At 48.1% G+C, this 25,899-nt stretch overlaps 1 protein-coding gene across 5 annotated transcripts in view; it reads right to left on the reverse strand.

The window, feature by feature from the left end:
• Positions 1-24,779, reverse strand: part of PMFBP1 (polyamine modulated factor 1 binding protein 1) — a 60,106-nt gene extending 35,327 nt beyond the window's left edge. For 2 of the 5 annotated variants that reach the window (XM_074582598.1, XM_074582601.1), the window contains exons 1-2: positions 24,144-24,733; positions 22,040-22,160 (exon numbers count right to left, since the gene is read on the reverse strand). Coding sequence is in view for 2 of the 5 variants with exons in the window: in XM_074582601.1 (XP_074438702.1) it covers positions 22,040-22,160; positions 24,144-24,634 (612 nt within the window). In the remaining 3 variants the exon portion in view is untranslated. Of the gene's footprint in view, positions 1-22,039; positions 22,161-24,061 lie in introns of all 5 variants that reach the window. The other 3 variants (XR_012586447.1, XM_074582599.1, XM_074582600.1) reach the window with 3 other exon arrangements.
• Between the last annotated feature and the right edge of the window lie 1,120 nt (positions 24,780-25,899).

The raw sequence follows: 25,899 nt of genomic DNA on the forward strand, positions 1-25,899 counted from the left end.
ACATGCGAGGGCATTCTAGACTGCGACCACATACAAATCTTGCCCACATGTTGTGTCCACACTAGGGAACAGGAGAGGGTTAGGACATGTCAGTAAGCACATGTTAGTAAACACCATGTTAGAACTCTGCCTTGTGCCTGAATAGGTGCTGACAGCTGTGCTGCTGCTGTGTAAGCGTTTGTAGAAGTGCTGCGCTGGCCTGGCCATAAGGAGTCTTTCGGTACAGCTATATTGGATTAAATCTCTGCAGCACCTAATGAAACAGTAAGACAGCACCTTAAGAGAGGTCCTGCTCCCCACTCAGCCCCCACGGCGCTTGCTGGAGGACCACTGGAGAGTCACCGGCTTTGGGGAGCCTGCCAGGCTGCTTGCAGGGAACAAACTGCTTGAGCAGGATGAAAAGCAACTCTTCTGTAGGAGAGCAAGAGACCCGGCTGGGGAGGAGCACGAGCTGGGACGGAGACTGGGCAGCCTGGGAGAGGAAGGCCTGCCCTCTCTGCTCCAGAGCAGCCCCCCTCCCAGGGCCCTTCCCTGCCACGGGCTGGGCTGGGGGCAGGCGCCGCCATCGTGGCAGGGTGCTGGGCAGAGGAGATGCAGCGGGTGCAAAGGCTGCATCTCGGAGTGGGACCTGCAGGGTGCCACCCCAGAGAAGCCCGGGTGAGGGGTCTGGTCCCTGTGGGTGGAAAGCGCCCAGGAAACCTGCATCAAAGAGAGGTGCCACCAGCAGTAACCTGTGCCACCAGCAAAGCAGACAGCATCATGGTGTCACAAGGGGTAACCTGAAGGAAGGTCACAGTCAACCTTGAGACACCCGATGCTTCTCTGAGACCTAAAAGCCGCTGGAGGCATCACCTTGGAAGTGGCGGCACCACACTCACACAAGGCAACAGAGACCCCGAGACTTTATTTTCTGCTGTAATCTAATTCTCTCAAGTGGCTGCCACTCTCCTTTCAGACTTGGCTGGGCTGAGTGGCTCTGTGCGAAAGCTGTTCTCACCTGATGCCTGGGGAATGAAAGACAGACCCAGAGAAAAACAAATGCTGCAATGCGTGGTCAGAACAAAAACCAGTAGCAATTCCCTCTCAGAGGCAGACGAACGGAACCACCTAATGATGAGGACAGTTCTGCCATCCCATGATTGCATTTGTGAATCACGAGTCAGGCCCCAAACAGAAAGCGTTTACAAAATTACAACTGCTAAGTTACTTTTTCATCTGAATTTTTGACCCTTGAGGGTTTCACTTCTGCACTTTTCTCCTGAAGCACTGGAAAGTGAAGTAGAATTTCTTTTAAACCACAAACAAAGCCTGGGACTCTGTTCTTCCTGCTTGATTCTACAACCGGAGCTTCAAAAAACCCACAGAAAATCATGAAACCCAGAAGTGAATCCTGTGATCTGCTCAGGCTGCAGGAGCACTGGGCGCCTTCGGGAGCGCCTGCCCAGGGCCCTCCCTGCCCGCAGGGTGGGCTCTGCCACGCGTTCTCCTCCCTTCTGTGTGAATCTGTATTTTCAGCCCAAGGATGCAATTCTTTTTTTTTTATGAGCTGCCTGTCTCTTTTTGTTTAGCTGAGAGTGCTCAGAGCCCTTCCCCCACCTCCTTTTCCACTGCTGCTGCTGGTTTTATTCAATTCAACACTTGAGGGAACTGCAGATGAAATGTCTCTGAATCTAAATTGCCAGCGATAGATCTAACAGCCTTTTTCCCTCTCCCCCTCCCCAAACTCCCCTCAGACAGAATGCTCCAGCACATTGTCTCTGCCTCACTCGGCTTCAGCTGCAGAATACCAGCACCAGGACGGGAACCGACAGCGGGAGCACAAAGCTCACACCACCCTCCCCGGCACAGCGTGCGGGCAGGAGCGCGGAGCCTGCCCGGGAGGAAGGGCACCGTGACCCAAGAGGCAGAGGCCAAGTGCTGCCTGAAAGCAGCCCGTGTCCGACAGGTCCCCCCGTGGGCACGTTACATTCTGCTCACGGCCGCCTATGCGGGGCACCGCAGACAGTCACGATACACCTATTTTGCAGAGCACAGACACGCACTGCGCTCTCCTGATGCCTAAGCTAAGCACAGGCTGCTGCAGCCAGTCTCAGTGCTGCACACAGACATCCAAGCTACAACCAGGCCCACCATGGCTGGAGGGGCAGAACAGCCTCTCACAGCACACGTTTCCTTACAAGGCACCATGCAGAGCTTGGAGGGGCAAATCCCGACCACAACCCTGCGATCACAGCGAAGGGAGTGCCATGAGAGCTGCGGGTGCCGAGGCAGCAGCTGAGAACCTGGCCTGAGCAGGGGATCACTCTGGCATCGGCCTGAGATGGGAGACCTGCTTCTTTGAGTGGGAAATGGGGGAGAACTCTCTCGCTGTTGGTAGTGCCTATGTGCCCAAGCATTCACATACTTAATATGGGGCACATGATGCCACGCAGGCAAATGGCATAGGAAAGGATAGCAAAGGACAGGAAAGGCACACATGCTTTGTTAGAGAGGGATCTAGTGCAGCTCTTGGGAAAGAACGGCACATCTCTGCAGTAAGCAGAGCACATCTGCCCCAGCCTGCACCCCACGCTGAGCTCCAAGGACTGCTGCCCAGCAGAGCAGTGCTCAAGACGGCTCTGTCCTTCAGCTCAACTTGGTGCTTCAGGGTTTGGAAATGCACCTGCAGCGTGGGGGAAGATGGGATTTCATACCCCTCAGGAACGGATGCTTCTTCTCCAGTGCCTCAAGGCAGAGCTATGCCAGTGAACCCGTGGGGTCCGGAAAGCTCCCCCCAGTCCTGCTGCTGCTTTCATCGCACTCGTGCTTTTGGAGAGGGGGTAGGAATGACACGCTCAGTGCATGCCCAGAGCCTGAGGCATGTGAGCACGTCCTGAGCGTGGGGTACAGGGCAGAGGAGAGCTTTCCTTGCAAACTCCTGCAGCCTCTGGACACACTGCTGGCAGCAGTGGCATTGGCTGTAGGGTTGGAAGGAAGAAATGCCCTTGCCACAGTGCTGCCCGGCCCCTCCGGGTTCACCCATAGCCTCTGCAGTGGTGAGTGTGTCCGGTGGGGTGGTGGAAATGGCATCAAGTTCTTTGCTAAGGGAGATCTGCATAACTCTCTGCTTCCATTTGAGTGACCTTTCATTTTGTCCAGTTCAATGTTTGGCATTTGTTCATGCTGTCTGGAGAAGCTTTGATTAAATCTACTAATTTTCAGCTGAGCTTTTTCTTTCCATAGGGCAAACCCTTGACCCGAGAGCATAGAAAAGTGGTCAAAAGGAAAAATAACAAGGCAAAGAGGAAGAAGGGGTAAAAGCTGGGGGACAGAGGAATTAAAAGCTTGAAGGAGTCAAGGGAAGAGACTTCTGCAGCAGTCCTGCCATACGGCTTCCTCTGCAGAGCTCAGACTCACGGCAAGACCTGTGGTTCCCCGCTGTGCCTGCCCACGCTGCTGGTGCTGCTCTGCTGGGCGAGAGGACCGGGTTTCCACCATGCCCCTAAATCTGCTCCTTGGCAGAGATGGGGGAGAGCTGGATGGCAGTGCTTCCATTTCTGTGCGAGGGTACAGAGGCACTGAGGTCTCCCACAACCACGTGTTACGAATGGAGGCCGTGGGGCTGACACTGGCAGCGAGCGCTCAGCAGGGAGATGCAGATGTGGGATGTTTCAGCATGTTAAACCATGCCAAGAGGACAGGTAGGGCAGAGAGAAGACTGGAGAGAGCTGCGGCCCTTTTCTTTGTAGGCAAGCACAGATCTAGGCACTATGTCAGCCAGGGTTTGCATGCCCCTTCTTGCATTCATGACACTCACAGGGCTCTGCCTGGGAATATCTGATCCATTCCCCAAGATTTGAAACTGGACTGGGTACAGAGCTACAGTTACAGCCACACAGATGCACGGATAAATGCCATCACCTTTGGTGCTGGGGAAATTAAATGCTTTTTGCCCTTGGCTGCAGAGAAAAATATTAAAATGTAGGCAGAATATTATTGAAACAATAAATATATTTTTCTGAGTGTAGAGACAGAAAGTGAAACGTTAACTATAGGAGGTATGAAATTCTTCACTAATCTCAAAAGCCTGGTAATCCTGAAACCTAAAGACAACAGCTTAAAAATGTCAACTTTGCAATTTCAATATTATTTTAAGAATAAGAGTAGTTGGCGTGTTTACTCCACAATTGTAAACGACACCCATTTCCACTCAGATATTAAAAAACTCAACTGACCTCTATCCTCCTCGCCAAGTCCTTCAGTCCTATCTGAAATCCATTTGTAATGCACAGATGGTCAGTATAAAAATCTCCCTCATAATGAAAGCATATGTTGAGAACAAAAGCAAATAAATGGGGTATAAAAATAAACATACCAAGAGGCATCATGCTGACTGCATTATAGATTTTCATATTTAATTAACAGAAAATCTGCCTTTGGGTATCTGTCATAAGAACAGAGTCCTGCTGTGGAATCTCGGCCTGTCTAGGGTCTGTAACAGAGCTGGTCGCTGCGGTATCTGTGCTCCCAGATGGGGCTGGATGCTCTGGCTGGTCCCGATGCTGCTGTCGCCTGGTCTTGGTGAGGAGTGGTGCCGCAGCCCGTGGTGCCAGGCAGTGATACGTGTCTCCAGGGCTCCGTGGGGTGCCTGACACAGGTCATGAGTGGCACATGCCACAGCGGCCTCTGGAGCAGCAGCAGTGTCCTGGACAGCAGTGGGGAGGTGGAGGAACCAAAGGACGGGGCGTTGCAGAGCACAGTCCTGCCAGCCCAGTGGGGCACACACGTACTACCACCGTTCTCTCAAATGGGGAAACTGAGGTCCAGAAAGGTTTCAGAGACTCGCACAATGCCACACTGGGACTCAGCGTAGCCTCGTACAATGGCTGGCTTCTGTCCTATCTGTGACGCTGCATTGTCCTGTCGCAAAACCTGTCCCCCTCGTTGCCTCCACCTAGTAATCCTGCTCCTGTAACGCTCGCCTCCTGGGCTTCAGAAGGAAAGACCCAACAAAAATGTTAGTGCTGCTTGGAACAACTAATGTCTCTCCCTTCCTGGGAAGGGGTGGGAGATGTGCAGGGAGCATTGCACTGCCACGAGAGGAGAGGTTTGTGGAGGGCAGTATAAGCAGGAACCAGCTTCAGCAAAGCAAATCTGGGATCTATGTGAAAATGTGGGAGGAAGCAGAGCGCAGGAGGAAACGGTGCATTAAATTCTGCTGTTACTTATAAAGCTCTTTGTATATGTCTCTTCCACAAGTTAGCAATTCATAGTATTAAATGTTGTGCAATTAGATTTTCAAAAGTGTTCTGCAGTAGAGCGAACTGAGGGATAGGGAAAGACAGGGGACAGAGCCCCATCCCCAGGTACAGCCGCAAGAGCAGCAACAGGCGCCAGCGTCTGTGTGCTGACTGGCCCATGGCTCGTCCCTCGGCATGTCAGCCTGACGAGTTGGTCCAGTACAGATTTCGACAGAAATCTGGTTTGTTATCTGAAATGAGAGCTCACTCTTCACAAGAGATTTTCTGCAGTAGGGCTGCCATGGATCCAGGCATTTTTACACCTGCCACGAGGAATAATCAGACAGCCCTGCCTGGTGTGAAGTGCTAGAAAGGGAACTGCTGGGGAGATGCTGCGCGTGTGAAAAGGAGTGGAAAAAGGATCATAAGGCAATGTCTGAATACCACCAAGACACAATCTCTCTGGCAGATCTCTGAATTCCCTCCTCAATGGAAAATTCAAGGTTTTTTGATAAAACAAGAAATCTACAAGTAGGCAGCTCAGAATATAGAAATCTTCCCTGCCCAATGTTCCTGCCTCACTGTATGAAGGGTGTAGACATGTTCCTCCCACCACTTATCTCCTCTTACTGCAGCATCCCTCATCTCCAGCCAGCATATCAGGTGATGACACATGAAATACAGGTTGTTGGGCACACTCTGAACCGACAGGCACATGGTCTGGTTTTCAGAAGCGATGGATCTCTGCAGCTCCCATAAGCATCAGTTGGGTTTACAAAGCCCTGGATGCTGAGGGAAGCAGAGCTGTAAAATAACTACACTCTTCATTGACGTGCGCGCCCACTCTCATGTAAGTGAGGGGAAGCCCAGAAAAAGAAGATAAAAGACAGGCTGTGTACAAAGAGGAGCACAGCAAGTCAGGACAGTAACTGTCTGACATGGAGGTGCTGCTCCTGGGACTGTGCTGTGGTCTGCAGCAAGCACTTCTGCTGCACTTGACTCTCTACCTCAGAGTCCTTTACGGAGGTTTCATGATGAAAACTCGACTGAACAAGACCCTGAGTATCCTTACCTAACTTTGAGGTTAGTCCTGCTTTGAGCAGGAGGTTGGACTGCAGACCTCATGAAGTCCTTTCCAACTTCTAGTATTCTGTGATTTTCTGACTCTAATTCTTAATTAATGCTAAATAATACAATTGAATGGGATTAACAAAGACTTACTATAATGCCTCATGTGACTGAAATATTAACATAGCAGGTTAATAGCAGTTCCTCAGAAGAATGCTGTTAACTGCACCAGTTCAAGGCATTGTGCAAAGGAAGCACGATGGGTGTGTGAAATGAAGTCAGCTAAACCATGAGCTCCACAGCTCCAGACGACAAATACAAACAGGAACCACCAGATTTCTAGGGACAAGTATGAAAGGAGGAGTAAGTAGAGAGAAAAAATAGGAAAGACACAACATGAGGTGCAAGCAAGAAAGGAAATCAAAAGTGGCAAGTATGCATTTACTGGAAAGACTAAGAAAAGGGCTGGATTGCTCCTCCATAGAACAGTACAATTATTGACATATGATGCTAAGAAGGCCAGTCTTTCATATCTTCTTGTTCCAGTCTCCAGTCTAAAAGGTTGACAGCAAAAGATGGCCATCACAGTTACTATCAAGGACAAAGAGGCAGGATTTCAGACTCAAACAGGTATGGTGTGCAGTTATAGGTTAGATATTTTCAACCTATCCGGGTCTATGGAATCCCAGTGTAGGGTATGTAAAGAATTGACTGAATCAGTTTAAGAGCACTTAAGACCTCATGAACTACTGTAAGACAACAGCAAACATAGTGTCTGTCTATAAAAAGGGGGTAGAGGAAAAAGAAGTCAGAGCATTATAGATCAGTCAGCTTAGCTTCAATTTCTGACAAACCGGTAATTAAACAATTTGTAAGCACCTGAATGATAACAAGGAGATGGCTAACAACCAGCATGGATTTGTCAATAAAAAAATCTTCTCTAATCTATCTAAGTTCCTTCCACAAAATGGTAAAAGGTTGTAGATAGAAGAGATACAACACAGGTCATATATCTTGACCTTATAAAAGTTTCTGATGCAGTCTTACATAGCCTCCTTTTAAGCAAGTTAAAGAAACATGATTTGGATAAAAATACTATTAGATAAGGTACAAAGGTAACTTAGCTGCAAAACCTGTTGAAGAGCCCCATCACATAAATAGTTATCAGTGATTCGTTGTCAAAATGGAAGGATGTACCCATAGCTTTTGAAGGGCTTGCTCTTTTTTGTGCTGGGGATTATTAGCAGTGTAGGTGATGGAATAGAGAATGTTAGTTACACTTGCAAATGACAAGTCTAGGTGGAACTACAAGATTATTGGAAGACGGGACTTAAAACCTCCTAAACTGGAGAAATAAGCTGGGAGAATAAAGTGAAATTCAACAGAGATGAGTGCAAGGTCTACACAGGCAGGAATCACTGCTGCATACAGAGAGTATCAACAGGTGCTGGGTAGGAGCTTATGAAGTGGGGCTAGTACTACAGTGGACTCATACAAATGCAAGCCAATGGTATTGCACTGTTATGAAAAAGGAAAAGGTTCTACTGGATGCATGAACAAGACACGTGAAGTCATCTGCATGTCTGATCCCCAGCTGAAGCACGGTGTCCAGTTTGGGGAACCGCACTTCAAAGGATTGGTGGACCAGCTAGATAAATGCCAGGGGTGAAAAGTGCAAATGAACTGAGATCTGGAAACATGACCCCTAAGGGAGGAGTGAAGGAGTTCAAATGATTTAGCTTGCAGAAAGAACAACTGAAGGAATCATCTCTTCAAACAAATAAAACCATGACTCCTGCAAACAGCAAGAATGTAATCCTTTCCCCATGCCAGTGAGAGAAAGCACAGATAGTAATGGTCTTAAATTACTTTAGGTGAGAGATTAAGAAAAGCTCTTTAGAGGAAAGGATAGTTTGAACTGGAATTCATTGTCTGGGGCTGCAAGTCCGTGAGGTCTCCATCCTCAGAAGCCTTCAAGACTAGATTATACACCACACCTGTCAGGAATACCGCACTTGAGAGAATGGGGATGGACAGGTAGCTCCTCACACACTGCTTGTGTAGCCCTGCTTTTCTGTCACCCTGTAGCCACGCAGGAAGAACTTGCTTTCTAAGTAGGTGTAGCTGAGGCAACTGCTGAAATGTGTCATGCTCCAAACAGCCGAGTCCTAGCGAAAGAGGGCAGGAGCTCTCTTCTTACGGGAAGGCAAAGAGCTGGTACTCCCCTAACATTGAATTTGCAAGGACTTTTGTGTCTGAGCTAAATCAAATGCCTAAGTGCAGCGCAAAGAGTGTCTCTTCTGACAACTCAGTGCCTGAGCCAGAGGAAGCCTGGTTTGTGCTACAGCAGACATGCAGATGATGTCACTAGTGTGACAGCATCACAATCTCAGAAACGTCTCCTCTAATTAAAGATGCCATTTTAAAATGCTCAGGACAGTTTATTCAGGATTGCTGAGGATTCCTCTTCCATGAGAGCTTTCAGCCTGCAAAGAGCAGCTACAGGATGAGAAGCACAAATGCAGCTCCCCCTAAGCAGGGTGCTATGAGACAGTAAAATCACAGGTATTATTTGCAATATCTTTGTCTGCTTTTTCTGCAAGCTCGAGGAATGCGGGCAACCTTAACTGTTACTGCAAGCACAAAGCTAGTGTGCAGCACTGGAAACTACGGCACAGGGACAAAGAGCTGGGTTTCTCACCTGGAGAGCAAGTTCCAGTACAACATCCAGAAGATCAGAGAGCTCATTGGCTTCTAGCATTTCCTACTGTATTTCAAAAGGACTCCACAGGCTGTTTCAAGCCATGATTATAGAAGACATCTCATTCACAGATTTACAGAAATTTAGATGTCTCATTTTGTAGTTGTTCTTGAGGGGGACTTGAGGGGGACAGGAGACGTTTGTCTCTCAGGAAGACTGGGGAATGTCTCCAGCAGTAGGCTCCCAAATTAGAGCAGAAGCTTTAGGTTCTGAACAGAGAAAATTTCTTGGCCTCCTATTTCTCCTCCAGCAAAACCTAGGGTTTTTCTCATCTTTTAGATAAAAGTTTGGGAAAAGCAGTCAGCAGTGAACTGGTGCAAATCAGAAAGGAATGCATAATTTTTTTGCGGTGGTCATCACACATCAGTCAGTCTACGTGTGGCACAGAACTCAGGAAATTCAGGTTTATGAAATCTTTATATTTTACACTGGAATGCTGGCTCATTTCCCCTTCACCATAAGCAAAGATCTTAAAAATATAACTGCTTGTGCCAAGGTCCTGGTGGCTACAGTAATGTTACTGCCAAGCTCCAAGCCAGAATAATTTCTGCTGGAAGATCATTGACACAAAAATCAACTCAGTTGCTAAGTGGCTAGGTGCAGAACATCAATGAAAAGGGCCTCCGATACACCAGCTGGTTTTCATGTCCTTACCAATGCCATAAGACAGTCCTGATGCACACAACTGTGTCTCCACTGAAGCAGCTGTGAACTCCTGTCTGCTCCACTGACCAACTATGTGACTGCAGGCAAGTCATTCTGTAACCTTGTGCCGAGACACTGAATCATAAGCGGGAATTTCACTGGAAAACCTTCAAGAAAATTCTTATCAATCTATCTTGAGATTTCCTGAGGAAACAAATTCCCCAGCTCTTCTCCAAGGAAACATTTAAGATGCAAATATGTGGAAAGTGGAAGATTTGATACACATGGCTGTATCATCCCTGCAGTTCATGGGAATGCCTGTAAAGTCGGGCTCATTCAGCGGAGACCACGAACATGCAGAAAAAAACAAAGGTGAAGGCTGTGGCTTTTGAAGGTGGTGCCAATGCATTTGTGGTTTGCTCTAGGGACAACTGAGGCATGCCTGTCAGTACCAAGGACCCCACGGTACCCTGATGAAGAAATACACAGCATTTAGAAACACTGTAAGAGAAACCTGTTTTGTGAACATGTTGCAGACGTGATGCAGAGCCCCACTTCACCCACTTCCATGGCTGTGGCTTTAGCTAGAAAACAAAACTCAGCTTAAGCCTCCTGGCCAGACTCGACGAGCTATCTCCCAAAAATTGCCCACCACATGCCAGACATTCCCAATCCTGCAACTCAGCAGAAGCCCTCATGAAAACAGCTCTTCTGAGAGCACAAAGTATCCCAAACACATGCTACCGCTTACTAAACACTCCATTGAACCCCTGCTCCTGTACCCAGGAGGACTTACTTGTCTTGAGCATGACTTGCCGCTGAGATAGTGTGACTCAAGCTAAAGAAAACAGATGGGGCCTGCAGGCTGTGAAAGCAGACCGCAAGAGAAAAGCTTCAGGGTAGCACAATGCAGCAAAGAAAAGACACTGGTCTTACTGGGGCTAAAAAGATGCTCTGTCAAACACCCGGGCCGAGAGAGTGCCCGGGATGAGAGGGCCAGCGCGGTGGCATGGCAGGTGCCCCTCGCTGCACCTGGAGCGTGCAAGTACAGCCAGCGCCGAGTCCCAGGGAAGCGGCAGCAGCCGGTTCCAGCAGCATCAGCCCCGCAGGCTCAGGGCTGGCAGCGGAGCCCCTGCCCTGTGCCCCTGGGCTGGGCTCTCTGTGGCCGTGGCTGCCCAGGCAGCAGTCTGAGAGCGGGCTCCAAAGAGCTTCAGGTGGTGGCGAGGCTCTGCGGCACAGGCGGCTCCCCAGAACCTCACCAGTCATCGCTGACGGGAGGTTTAGAGGCGAGATGAGAAAATATCACACAGATAAAAGGAGAAGATAGGAGGAAAACCTTAACCTCACTCTACAAATCATAACAGCTTTGTCAAAATAAAAGTCAGAGCTAAATCCTCCCACTGCACACCTTCTCACTCTGGAAACCGGTCAAGCACAGACATTTTCTATTAGCTGCAAACTCTGCACACATAAAGGAGAGACTCTAGCATAGTATCTGCACAATAGCACCTCCATGCAAACACTATGCCAGTAATGGGAAATTTTCATGATGTAAAGCAGCAAGGTCACACAATGTGTCCAGGCAGCCCTTGGAAAGGCACAGTCTCTCCAGATATTACAGAGGAAAGCTCGGAATTGCTCTTGGTTCATTAGGCTTTGCCTGAGGGGTTTTCTTCCACTATTAACTACAAACAAGGTTCAGGTTCTTGTTACTCAGTTTCGTGCATGCAATGCAAAAAGGTGAAGGGGAGGGTTTACCAAGCGTCATTTGTAAATATGCTAAGACAATTCAGATAGGTTTTTAAAATCCATCAGACATCCTGTGTAGTAAGTCACCTTAAACAAGAACATTGAAAAAGCTTTGTCAATACAGTGGCGTCGTTTTCAGCACAGAAATTTTACATCAACGTTGGCGAAGAGTCTGTGCATAAATTACACGTAGCAGAACACACAGTGCAATTTCCTTCCCTCTAGGCTCCGACACTACGTTCCCCTGCAGCCTGCCTGTTTCTCCCAGCTTTATGACCCCGATGAGATGAGCTCTCACTGTTTTTTTCCTTGTTACATTTCGATATTTCAAAGCATGGCCTGCTTCTCACTCCCATCTCCCTGCTCCACATTATTAATGAATTGGAAAGCAGACATCATTAGTTTTTGGAGACCATTTCTTTTAAAATTTACAGAACCCTTCATCTGAATCCCCAGAGCCAGTCTGCTGTTCTCATCTTAGAATCTTATTAGCATCATATCTCCTGGATCCTGCCATGCAAACTGCATTGCTATGCACTTTCTAGCACTTGACCCTTTTGCGGACGGAATTAATTTCCTCTTTGAAGAAAGAGCAGCATGCTGTTGTGCTTGTTAAAGAAAGAAAACTCAAGCTAGAAGACAGGAAACAAGCAGAGGATATTCCCAGTTAAATATAGGCCACTATAAAGGTTTATATAGGCAGGTTGAGAAAGAGAAAGATTGGTCAAAAGAAATAATAGGCCGATGACGGTTATTACCAGAAACATCTTCCAAAAGAGCATGCAAATAAACCAATTGACAATACTCACTGGGAATTTCTGGTTTTATGGCATACTCCTTTTTAACAGCATTGCCTTTGTCTGCAACCCTCTGCATCCTCCACCTGTTTCTGTATGCAACATACCCTCAGACTTTTGGTTGTAGAATTAATGTGAATTATACAAAGAATTAGAATTTGCTCCCTGCTTGGGCAGTGAAAAGATGCCCAAGCTGTATTTGAAGTGTGTAAAGAAAAATACCCCCAGTAAAAAAAGGTCTGTCTCTGAAAGAATATAATATCTGGTGCCCCAAGTACGTTGATGTCATTACTACTATCCCTTCAAAAAGTACAGCATTCCTAACACGTGGAGTAAATTAGAAAAATTAAAGTGTTTGTTGCTCAGTTTGGGTTATTTCTAGTTCCATAGAACTACTGGAACTGAAGAACTTTCCTCATCTGCATCGTTTTTACAATTTTGGTTCTGCTGTCTGGTTTTAGCAGCAATCTTTACTATGACTGCTGTAGAGGAAATTCCTTAGGATGAAGGCTTCATCCTTTCCATAAGCTCATTGGGAATATGTTAATAAAGACCTGCAGAAGCTTATTTTAAGTAACTTCTTGCAAAAATACAAAGCCAAAGAGCACAGAATGGCAGAGCAAGGCTTGAACCTTCTCTATTGGCAAAGCTACCAGACTGGACTTGGGAATCAGAAAGGGTCCTGGGTGACTCACACAGCTGGAGGTGGGATGGGGCACCAGTTTAAATTGATAGTTGACTGGGTTGCTCTTTTCTCATGGCCGTGCAGTGGTCCAAGTGAAAGGCGCAGGGAGCGGTCCAGCTAGTCTCAACCACACCAGGGAGCCACAACTCCTGGACGTTACCCGGGAGTCTTACTAATATCAAAGAAACAGGAAAACCTCCAAATCCAGGTGTGGACTGGAAGCATGGCAACTCATTCATCTGCACACATCTGCCTTGTCCACCAAAGCCAGCCCAGAAGTCAACCCTGGACGTGGTCTTTGCTGTGAAGCTTGGTTGTACCGCGTTTAACTCACACAAAAGCCAAATCTTAACTACATCAAGGCATCTCTCTCTAGCACACCAGACCACATGTCAGAGAAACCAACTAGTTCCTTTTCAAAGGGCCATACTCAGCACCCAGTCACCCATCCTTCCCCTTTCTATCTGACCACGGCCTGTAACATCAGTCTTCCTAGGAAAGCAAAGTTGCCAGGCACAAATTCCTCAGCGAGTGATAGGAAGATGCCCTGTGGTGTGCAAAAACCCCAGACTTTTTTTTATAGGCTGCTGTGCTAGTAATACTGGGTTAGTGAGTATCATGTCCATCGCCTTATCCTTTACCATGTCCTTTGAAAGAGCATGAGAAGAACTACCGGAGAACTGCGACTCACTCTTTCCTTTTGGTTTACCACCTTCTGAAAACGTAGGGGATGTTCATGCAGAATTCATCAGGCAAATGGTGTTAGCAGCAGCAGCACAAGTGCCAGACACAGACTGGCAGAGAGCTTATGAATAGCACGATGAATGATCTATAGCAAAAGCCATGGGCAAGAGCTAGCCATTAGTCTGGGGCTTAGTAATGCACTCTTCAAGTACATTACTCACCAATCCATCAGGCACCCTGCTAAAGAACTGAGAGATTCCAGCACTTTTAAATCTGTAACGCAATGGCTGGCAGCCTGCACTACATGCCCTAGGTTACAAGGGCATGAAGGAAGACAATTCATTTTGTGTCATAGCCAGTATTTCTTCTTCTCCTTTTCTGTGTGTACTTAAGAAATGGACCTTCTATTATCTGCAGATTAATAGCTAGGAGAATGCTCCGGTGTCTCCGTTAACATTTACTATTGAGGAATGCTTTCAAAGAATGCCTAACCCTTGCAGTTTTCATTAACTGGACTAAGTATGGAAACATGCATGAGAACAGATGTGATTTCTTAATTTAAAAAAACTCCCTACAGTAGAACTATTTTAGAAAAGTACTACAATTACAAGACACTATTAAAACACTGGATACGACAGAATTAAGGTTGCCAGCCTAATTTGGGCCTTTCTGTATAAGCATATGATATGTTCTCCAATAAATGATCCTATACTGTCCTGGCCTTACTCATTCACAAGGTGGATAACATGCCCAGAAAAGGGAATCAGTCGGTATTTTCTTTTCTCTTTCACAACTTGGTGTGTGGCTCCAACTTGCATTTAGCGCACACTTTTCAAACTTCACACAGAACATTGTTATTAATTTCCTTCTGGGAATTTCTATGACATTCATCATTATCTAAATTCTCCGGGAGCATTACCTAATCTCAGCACCCTGTGAGGAGAAAGTTTTATTATCTGCACTTCACAAATGCAGAATAGAGGCAGAGAGAGATTCAAACACTACATGTGCCCTCTAATTTTAGGTGCTTGATTCGAGGTGTCTAGTTCTGATTTGTGAAGCACTTAACAACTTTATAGCACTTCATATGTTTCAAGCAAAACTGTGAGCTCTCAGCGATTCTACAAGCACCTTCATGTTCCAAGCTGAAAACTTTGAAGACAAGGACAATTAGAGCTGTCTACGAGCGTCCAGGCTTGCCCACTGTCCCCAGCAACATAGCGAACCCCCGGCCGTACCTGTTAGCAAAAGCAGTTCCCCACTGAGACAACTCCCACGCCACTGCCTGTCATTCATGCAACGCTCCCAGGTTTCCACAACAGCTGGGTGAGAAATCCCACAGTGACCATCTTTGCCACCCGTTGATCCATTCACAGAGCAGTAACCACGCACGCAGCATGTCATCAAAGAACAGTGGTGTAAGGCATACGCACGGCGAGGCTGAACTGAAGTTGCACCACCACGCCAAGTTTTGCAATTTGGGAATGCAGCCAGGGCTGTGGGACTAGTGTGCTCAGACAGGGAGAGGGCAGGCGGGGAATGGGGGTGGAAGAGAATCCCAGGCACTCCCAGCAGGGCTGGAGGGTGAGAAATGCCACAGTTAAGGCTAGTTCTAAAGGCAAGGTGCAGCACATTGCTAAAATATTTCTGGCAAGAATACTGAAATCTTTACATCGAAGCACAGAGGCTTTTGTGTTTTTCAAGGAAATATCTGTAAGGTCCTCCTCCCCAGTCGTGTCATGTATTTTTTTTCTGTTAAAATGATTTTTGGCAAAACTGGTTTTTTTTCCCAGAAATATTAAAGAAAAATCATGCCAAGACAAAAATGAATGTAGAAAATTTCAGGATTAAAGTGGGTAAATAAGTGGCAAGCAACCAAAAAGAGAATCTTTTAATTGAAAATGTCAATACTACCTTTATGTGACAATACAAGTTAATATTTACACGGAAATTAAACAGGAACTTCAAACATTAAAATTTAAATAGTAAATTAACTTTGAATACATAGTTCTAGGCACGCTTTTAACCTCACCTTGCCACAGTCAAAGTCTGTAATAATGAACATAGCAAAACCCTCCCTGTTTTCCTCCCTAACCCTGTTTTTGCCAGCCATAGCTGCTTGGACGTGTTTTAACTGAGATACGGATTTAGGACTCTGAGCAGAAATAGGAAATGCTGCTCGTGTCCAACATGGGTGGATTCATGTTGCAGTAAGCACCTCGTGTTTCTCATTTCATGGCTTTTGAACACACAGATTTGCAATTCATATTTTGGTTTGTTTTCCTTTTTTGGAATTAGTTTGGCAGCGAGTGAAAACAGGGCAACCTGATGCAGGAGGCATGACCAAAGTCCCCCCAATGAGCTCTCCTGCATTCCCATCCCTGCCCCGCGCTCCCTGCCCTGGGCAGCCTGTCACCCCACTTGCCGTGCAGGTGCTCATGGTGGCCTGCGGGCACCCAGCTTTCTGCTCCCGTGCCTCAATGGCTGTGGCGCACACGCCTGTCACAGTGACAGACGCTGCTGGAAAAGATGCCCAGCATTCACTCTTGCCTTTTGCAGTCACTCCCACTTAGCACCTGCCTCGTGCACTGTTGAGAGACACAGGTAAGCCTGTCATTTCTTTAATAACCTCTGTGCACTCCACAGGGGAGAAAAACAGACTCCACAGATTTCAAGGAAGGAGGGGAGGGGAGAGGAACTGCAGGCACATGCTACTGACAGCCAGGAAAGTGGAGACCAGAAGAAGAGGAGCAGGTTGCCAGTGACACTGCAGAAAAAGGTAGGAAGGTAGGAAGAAAAAAAAAATCCACAGCACTGGAGGGTGAGAACAGAGGGCTGGGAGGCAGAAACTGGAAGAATGAATGAGAAATGAAAAAATAATGCAAGGAAAAGCATATAAGCGTGGCAGAACTGAAATCAAAGCCTTGTCTAAGGTAAAACCAGCATCACTTAAAAATCAGTTTAAAAAGATTTAATGCAACTGCTGCAAACTCTAGTGCAAACTCTTAATTTGGGTTCACAGTAGTTTAATTTGGTAATTAATCAATGCATGCCTCTTTTAAATGAAGATAAGAATGTTTAGGCAGGATTTCACACCAGTTAAATAATTCATTTTTAAAGACAATTGAAGTTTTAATATGGATGATGCTTCAAAGAAGCATCAAAGAAGAAGAACAAACCACAGAGCAAATAGAAAATTTTAAGTTATACAAATATAAACAGAAAATCTAAGGCTAAGCCACTGGAAAATCCACAGGATTCCTCTGAATCTTTTCTGAAGGGGCAGACTGCTGCTGTGCAGGGAAGGAGGTCCGGGCAGCCCCTATTTCTGCAACCTAGATCCCTGCACCTACTGAGTATGTTGATATTGGCACTTCCCGGGTGTTTGCGTGCATGTCTGAGGAGCACGACTGGACATTCATGCTCTGTGCTTTGGTGTTTACTTAGTGGTCTTAGAGTCATTCTTTGCTTTATTTTAAAAAGTCTTAAAATATTCTAGTGTAGGGCAATTCACTAGGTATTTCAACATTTCGTCGGAGAACATGCTGAAGCCTTGGTCTATTTTTTTCTGCTGTGCTTGGCTGGGTCCCTGTCTGTGCAGGTGGAGCTGGCCAGTTAACGCTACAGCAGTGTCTGAGTACCCGCAAGCCGTGCTGGACTTGGCACGCTGGCCATGCCACCGGAATCCATGCTGCTCCTGTCTGGATTCTGTGAGCACCTTTCCTGGTCCCTTACTGCATTTAAAACATCCATCAGTGCCTTCACTGATGGCTTCTACAGCTTCACAATGAACACACCTGACTTGAGGTTGCAAATGGCTAACATAGAATGAACCAATCCAATGTGACAGTTTGTGCAGACCAGCATATTCCAGAAAAGAAACAATCCAGTCTTGCGGGACGGGAGTGCTTCTGTTGGCTCCTGCTACAGTATGAACTACTCAAATCGCTTTGGACACGAGTACTCCATTCCCGCTTGTAACAGCACAGCACTCTGCTTCCTCTCTCTGGTCCCGAGCTCTCTCACTTCACAAGAGCTCCTGCTTCCCCACCACGACCTTCTTTTTCCCTCTAGGACTACCTCCAGCTAGATGCCTATAAGGGAATCTCATCTCCAGGTCTAACATCACCACTTCAGATACGCCACTGCTGAGGAGCCAGCAGCGTACGCCCCGTGTCATCACACAGGCTTTCTTACAGGACTGGGCTTTCAATGCACAGATCAAGCAGCTGAGCAGGAGAACAGCTCTGCTGCTCTGAAGCTGACTGCCTAAGCTCAAGGTCTCTTGGAGCAGAGACGTGGTAACTGAAAGCTGGCAGAATGTACCTCTTCGTTTGCCTTTTTCTGGCTCTGATTTGCTTCCCCGAGTCGAATCTTTAACCAGCAAATAAGTTGCTCTTTAAAAACCACCTGAAACCTCAGTTCCTGTTGCTCCATTATTTACCCTGGTCAAAGTGAGGCTGAAGCAAAAAAGAAACCAAACCACTACTGGAAAAGTGCAACGGAAACCTGAGATGTGGCCTTGGTGGCTGAGTCAGGGCTTGAGCAGCTAGACAGAACGTGCATGAGAACTGGGCAACAAGGCAACAAGGCATCAGCTCTGTGTACGCCAGGTTATGCAGAAGACCCTTTCCTTTCTGCAGCAGAACGGTCTCTGATCTTCAGCAAACAGCCTGGTCCTGGTCACACACAAGCCACTCTTGACTGAACCTGTTTGAAATATTCAGTACATCGCCATCCCAATGAAAATCTTAGTCCTGTCAGCCTCACTGTGCCTGGTCTGGCAGAGACCTGAATCCAGATTCAGAATCTGAATCCAGAATCACTGCGATTCATAAGAAACAGCTGGAGGAAAAAGGTGTAACAACCTGCTCCTCCCTGCGCTAGTCTGCCCTGATGTAAAAGGGTTCTGTGGAGAACACAGAGGTCAAGGGCTCAGAGCTGTGCCAGTCAGGCCCATCTCACTCTTTCAGGGTGAGATGTTTACGAAACAGCACAGGATCCCATGGAAATGCTGGGTGCTTGGCTTCTCCGGGTCAACCCCTGTCTAAATGGAAGGGCAGGATGCTAGTGGTGAGCAAACAGAGCATGAAGAAGAGATATTGTTTCTGGATCTCAGTAAGTGTCTGGCCCGTGGGGCTTCTGCCTCGTGCAGCTGGCAGCCTTTCTTTCCAAGCACAAGCCAAGAAGCGACCAAGCCAACCAGCCTCTGGGATGTGCAGTTAAGTTTGCTTCTCCTGTAGCTCTTCCCAGCAGCCGCACTCGCTGCAGTGCACGCAGGGCACAAGGGCAATTCCTCAGTCCCAGAGAGCGCCGCAGAGGGATTCCCCGGCTGGGAGGTACAGGATGACACAAAGGAGCTGAAATCAGTTTTCTGGGAGCTACATTAGTGCTGCCTGCTTTGACCTGAGCGACCTGGCTTCAAAGCCCCAAAGAGATGCCTTGGGCTGTCTTGACCCTCTTCAAGATGTTCAGCTGCCTGTGACTTGTGCTCCAGATTCTGAGTACAGAGAACCGTGAGGGAACCCAGCACATAGGCTGTGTCTTGGAAATAGAAGACACAGCAATAGCCATGTCTCCAGGCTGTAGTATACTAATGTTTGCAGCATGCAAATCATACTCAGAGATGTAATCTCCACCTTTTGCATTTCTTCTGTTTCTCTGTCCTTGTCCCTCGCTCCTTCCACTTGCTCCCAAACAAAAGAATCAAAACTGTAAAGAACGAAAGGCATCAATGAACACAGAATTAACACAATAAGCAGGACTGTTATGCAAAGTGACCACTCGGTAATCAGCCACAAAGCTACACAGGTTTCCACTGCTGGGCCAGAAATGAGGAGGAAGCGGCACACAACAATGAAATGGGAGCAGTAGGTATTCATTCATCTTGAAGGCTTCCCCGGGCATGAACTCGGGCGCACGCACAAAGCAAACACAACTCCGCTGTTCCTATGGGGAACTCTCACCCTCAGGCTAACCCTAAAGCAAGCATTAACCTACTTATTGCGCCCTTGGGCAGTTTGCAGGGTGAGGAAGCTGACTATTTGGGGAGTAAGGTGAGCAGATCTCAGCATTTAAGTACAATATCCTATGATCATCTGAGAGGGACAACAGGAACTGCTCATAATTTTGGTAAAGTTGTGGGAGAAGCAGGGCACCCTCCTGCCCTTGTTTTTCAGCCATCTCCTCACATGATTAGACAAAGCGCAATTTTTTATTTAAACAGGTGTGACTGTTTTAGGAGACCAATTGCTACGGCAGCTTTGAAACCTTCAGCCAGCTTCTTCCTTCTGCCACTAAAGATCTAACTGCACAGCCAAAGGCCCAGGCTGAATCACCTGTATTGAGTCTGTTGTTCTGCCCATCTCGCAGGATGAGGTAGAGAAGAGGGACATTACCACCCGCCCTGCTCACAAAGCACCCTCAGATTTCAGCTGCTCTCAAAAGAGCAAAATGTCACTTGCCAATGTGGGAACACAAGAGCTCCCTTCTTGTGGACCCAGGCTCACTCAGGCTTTGCTGGTCAAGCAGCATTTGGTCCTTCAGAAGATTTATCCTGCATCTCTTGCTTTCCCTTGCTTACCACCAAGCTCAGAAAACCCGCCATTGACCTGATTGTCAACCTGAATCTTCAGGAAACAACATCAGTGTTCCCATTCGGACACATGACCATAGAAGCAGGAGGTCCTGCTGCAATTTTTAGCACTGGTCATCCTGGTGCCGCCTTTGAAACACACATATATAGATGCTAGAGCAGAAAGGCCTAGTCCTTGTTGGCCTGGGGACAGTGCTGTGACAAGAGTCAAAGGCAAAGACAGTGAAAACAGAGTCACTGAAGTTGCAAAGAAAATGGGCACCATTGAAATAAGGGGCTGGGACAGACAAAACATGGAAGAGAGTGACAGGCAGTATATGGTCCTGGATGAGCAGGAGCCATGGACAGATGTATGAGCAGAAAAATAGGATGGGCAGATGGGTGCGCAAAGGGGAGAGCTGAGAGCAAGTCACTGAGTTACAACAGGGATGGGTTATAAAGATATGTCCGGCCTTTGCTGAAGAGCTTTCAGCTGTACCCGCGACATTTACAGCTAGCAATGTTTATGTACTTTACACCTCAGGTTATATCTTTAGAAAAGGAACACGTGGTTCTAAGGAAGAGAAACCCCAAATCACTCCAGCTAAGAGCCTAATCCTACAAAATCCACTCCTTCGGTTACTGAAGCAAAATGTAAATATCTGGCTGAATTTCATTCTGCTAAGATATTTAACCAGTTCCTTTCCAATCAGAGTTATATCTACAAATACGGATCAGTTCCAGTGACCACAGTAGGGAGAGTACCAGAGGCCACAAACAGGCCCTTCTCGTGTTCAGGACCTTAGCATCAGGCTGAACCTTGAGAAGGATCCTGATTTTCATCTGGGACTTCAGCGTTCTGTCTTGTTTTTCTGAAGGTGCCATTCATACAAAACTTCTTCGTTTCCAGAGTCTGCAGTGCATAGACAATATCTGCCTGTAGCATCTTTGATATTTTTGAAGCATGCTATATAGAATCATGCTGTACAGTCTCATCTCATTGAATCTTTGGCTCCATTGAACCCAAGCCTACTGGGCTGACTGCCGTCCTAGTTTTATCTAGACCAGGAACAAAGGAACTGCACATTACACCCTCTCTGTCTGACTGTTTTTCATTGTATATATTTTCTCTGTCTTACAAGTGATCAGCTTGCTTCCTTTTAAAGCCTGCAGTCAGCTTTAATCTACTTAGCTGGGATTAATGAGAGATTTGTTAAAGATTTAAAGATTTTATGCACTTTGCTTACAACTGTTGTTATCTACAACCATCAGGCAATAAGCCCCATGCAGACAAGCCATTTTTAATGTCAGGCACATCCATTAGGTGTGCCAAGGCTGGTAACACGATGCTGATGGCTGATGCCTGTTGCTGGAAGACTGGTGCCTTCACAGACCTGTTCAGAAAGCAGTGCTCAGACCTCTGCCTGCAGCTTGCCCTTCTTGTGCAAAACCGAGAAAGGGTGGGACAAAGCTGGCAGCTCAGAACACGGGTCACGACATTGGCATCAACAGCTCACACTGTCATGGAGCTCAACACCAGCAGGAATGGGAAATCAGGAGCATCCATCCAACCCAGGCTAGCATTGCCTGATGTTGCATGCCTTAACCAGGAGAGGTGAGGAGGGAACTGGAGGTCCCAGTGGTTACCTATTACAGTATCCCATTGCTTAAACCAGCATCAGTACTTGAGGAATGGAAGGTGGCAAAAGCGAGGATGTGGGGACTCCTCTTGGTGGAAATTACAACAACAGGTAACGTTAGTAGGCACATGGCTAAACCATGCTCTGTTGAGCAGGCCCCTACATGCAGAGAAGCCTCAGCTCACAAGTCTGCTGATTAGTGTTTCAGATGGCTTACCTCCATAGGTACAGAAAGCAAGAACTGCAGAGAGAGGCCCGGGGAAGTCTCAGGAGGGACCTGCAGGGAATCCTTCCAAAGCCGCAGGTGGAGAACCACAGAGGCCAAGCACAGGAGGACACTGGAAGAAAGCAACAAGGGTCTGTCAGGCGCACTCTATTCAGCTGGCAAAAAGCACCACCTCAATAGAAACACAGACTATAAACGAGTGATACTGTGTGAGGGATTCCCCATGCTATTGTCCCTTGTTACTTGACCTACAAAGTCCAGAAAATCTTGTCCAGTAGATATGGAAATTTCAGAGCATACGTTGGATAAACTTTCATTCTCCCACCCCAAAGAAGCTGTTTCATCCCTAAATCCAAAGCTCAGGACATTCACCAGTCCTCAGTGCAGCATCAAAACCAAAAGAGAACATTCATGAGTTTTGATGGTTTTATAAAAATACCAAAAAGCAACACATAGATAGAAGGCCCTGCCCACTGGAAGGGAGGGAGTCCTCCAGCAGGCTGCTCTCCCTGGGGACATCAGGGCAGAGGATGGCATGACAGGGGTCCTGGGGAGAGCTGTGCCTTGGAGAGAGAGAAGGTGAAGTAGCAGGGAAACCTGAACTGCACGCTGTATCTCGAGAAGGAGAAGTGCAGCTTCTGTTGCTTCTTCTGTCCCACGTTTGTTGATATTCTCCTTGTGCCACATGGGTTAGAAGCAGTGGCAGGGATGGGGCACCACGACCAGCACCCTGTGCAAAGCAGAGCACAGAGGGGAGAGGCTCCAGATAGAGCTGTGGGATCTCCCCAGACGGAGACTGAATTCCGTCTGATGCCTCTGAATTGCTCCACAACCTCAGGGGTCCTCCTCCAACCCCATGACCCCAGGCCTCGGTGCTGGCCAGCCCTGAGAGACTGCCCGTCACAGGTACCGACCAGACAACCAACTCAAGTCCTGGTGCAGGATCTGCTGATGCTACACCAAACGCCCTAACAAGTGAACAGATGTCCTCCTCTCCTTTCCAGCTTGCAAGAGCATTAGCGATAAGCAAAGCAGCATGGTTTGCCTAGAGGTTAAAAACGGCCCTGACTCCTGACACTGCAGGGCCACCGGTCCCAGAGCTGCGTGATGTTCCCCGGGGCTACCACACCGCTCCCTCCCATGGCCCTCGGCCCTTCCTGCTGCTGCAGCTCCCCACAAAACACCCTGTCTCCCGCTGCCCTCAGCGGACACAACAGTTATTCGCAGTGGCCCTGATCCAGTCATTTTCCCTGAACAGGCTCAAGGTCAGACTCAGCTACTTCTCTGCTAACTGCACCGGTGAGGACCAGCACAGGGGACAGTCACTCTTCGGTGCAGGAGGAAGGCACCGACGTGGAACAGACATAAGCAAAAGATGCTTTGGAGTCTGGATGTGCTGCTGCCTTGAGGGTGAAGTAGCTTATCAAGACAGAAGACATGCCAGCTTTGCCTTCCTTACACCTAATGCAGAGGGTTCTTTTATAGTCCCACTCCAGGAATCCTACAGTCACAGGTAAAAGCACAGTTTATGAATTCACTCTTTGTGCTGGAGATGTTCAGTATGACATACGCTGTCAGAGTCAAGACCTGCATCTATGAAATAAACCACACAAAGACTTACATTTTGAAACCAATTGCAAGTGAGAGATTCATCAGTTTAGATGGTAACTAACAAAAAAACTTGTTTTGAAACCAGAGAGATAAACACAGTTTTTACAATTGAAATGCAGATTCTCGAGAAAAGCAAATCACACTTTCTTGTCCAAAAGCCCTTTCGGGAACCTCCCAGAGCTGAGGAAGGCTGATGCTGGGCTGCCCCCGACCCCTGGGCTCACCCACCCTGCCGCTCCTCGCTGGCCGCTGGCCGGAGTGGGCAGGCTGCGATCCACGCGCCAGAGCCACGCCGCAGTCACTGCCACACCACAGCGTTCCACGTGCCCGTGTCTGTTATTATTTACCCTCTCCCTGTGCAGACAGCTCAGAGCAGTGGTGTCCCCACGTGAAATAGCCTACCTGCATTCTCCTGATGCTCCCAAGATCTCCAAACACGCAGAGAAGAAGAAAAAAAAAAGAAAAAGAAAGAGAGTCTTGATACCTGTCCTGCATTTCCAGATATTCCGGAGACCTTTTCAGTGCTGAAGCTGAACACTGCCGGCTCTGGGCAGGAAACTCGAGGTCTCTCTCCACTGGCACTGCCACCCCTGCACCGACCTTGCAGCTCTTCCGAAGGTCAGGCACGGGTCTCTGACTCAAAGCACAACTTAGACGTGGCGCATTGCAAATAATCCCACCATGCCTGTCGGAGGCAAGCCTCTCAACGCAGCTCCCTGATGCACACTGTGCCCATGGAGCTCGCTTGCCTGAAAGGCAGGGTCTCTCCTGCTGGTACGAGCCCGAGAGACATCCAGAGTGAGACCCAGGCTGAGCCAGCCGACACGGGACTGCGCGGCCATCGCGGTCCCGGCTCCCCTGCACCAGCCGAACGCCTCCTGGAGAAGTTCGAAGGGAGCAGGCGGGGGCTTGGCAGAGGGAGAAACGGAAAATAAACCGAGGGGGACAGGGTGGAAAGGGGGGCTTGTTTCTCATTAATGAGCGTTTGAGCTGCTGATCTCAAGGAAGACTTTGAAAAGAAAGCGCAGAGCCCTCCTGGCAGGGCAGCCAGCCCAGCTGCCCTCCCTGCGTCTCACTTTTTATAAATTCTGGGAAACACTTTTAGACAGACACTGGCACTCATAAATTATACAACTCATTTGCATATTCCAGTCATGAGACATTATGCAAATGTGACCTGATTTGCATAATGGATTCCTCTCGTCGCTTCACTTGCTTCATGCTTTTAAAAAAACAAAATGAAATAAAATGAAAGCACGGGAAGGTGAAAGCAGCAAGTTCCCAGCATTGCTGCGTCTCCTCCCAGCCGCACCGTCACTCACCCTCACTCGCGGCAGAGATTGGGGCGAGGGAGAGCAAAAGCACAAAAACAAAGCCCTCACATGGTTTATTTCTCTTGTAATTACAACGAGCTAACTTTCCCCTGGTTGAGATATTTCACCCCAAGCAACGTATCTGAGCCAATTAAGGCAACGAAAAAGAGCACTGGAAGACAGGATGAACCCATAACAGGCAGCGGTCCTCCGATGCCCCACCTCAGCAGTTGCAGGGTGCTCGGGGTGGGGAGCCCTGCGGTGCAAGACCTCGCAGAGGCTGGTCATTTGTGTGCTGTGATAAGCCTTTGGGGGGGACGGCTTCCCTGCTTAAACTTCGACAGAGCTCGCCTTTCTGAAAGGAGGGTGGGTGGGAGAGGCGAGGGGAGGGATTGCTTTGATTGTTTATAGCAAAATATAGCGGTGACATGTCGGGAGGACGAGGCAGGAGCGCGTCAGCCGCCCCCAGCCACACTCCAACAGGCGGACGACCGTCCGTCCATCCCTCCGCAGTCGCTGGTTTTGCTGCGGGCTCTTCCCTGCCCCCCTGCACCAGCGCGAGCGGCAGAACCGTGCCAAGCGGCTGGCGTCCGTACCCTGTGGGAAAAGTTAACTGTAATTCTTCAGCTTTTAAAATCAATTAACCCGTGTGTTAATTAACGTCAAGTCGACGGGAGGAGGAGGAGGAGGGGAGAGCGGGAGGGAGGAGGGAGGAAAAGAGCTGCAAGGGCGGATGGCAGCGGAGTTGGCACAGTGCCATCCATTCAGTGGCAACGCCACAGCTCCCTGCGATCGCGGCAGCGGGTATATGTTACGGGGGCCCTGTGCGCGGGCCAGACAGTGCGGTAAAGCCAAGGGAGATTATCCAGACCCCCAGGAGCAAACGGCAGGCAGCGACCGGAGGCGCGAGTGCCAGGATTACAGACT

The sequence above is a fragment of the Larus michahellis genome, chromosome 4, assembly GCF_964199755.1.
Source record: "Larus michahellis chromosome 4, bLarMic1.1, whole genome shotgun sequence".
NCBI classification, from domain to species: Eukaryota; Metazoa; Chordata; class Aves; order Charadriiformes; family Laridae; genus Larus; species Larus michahellis.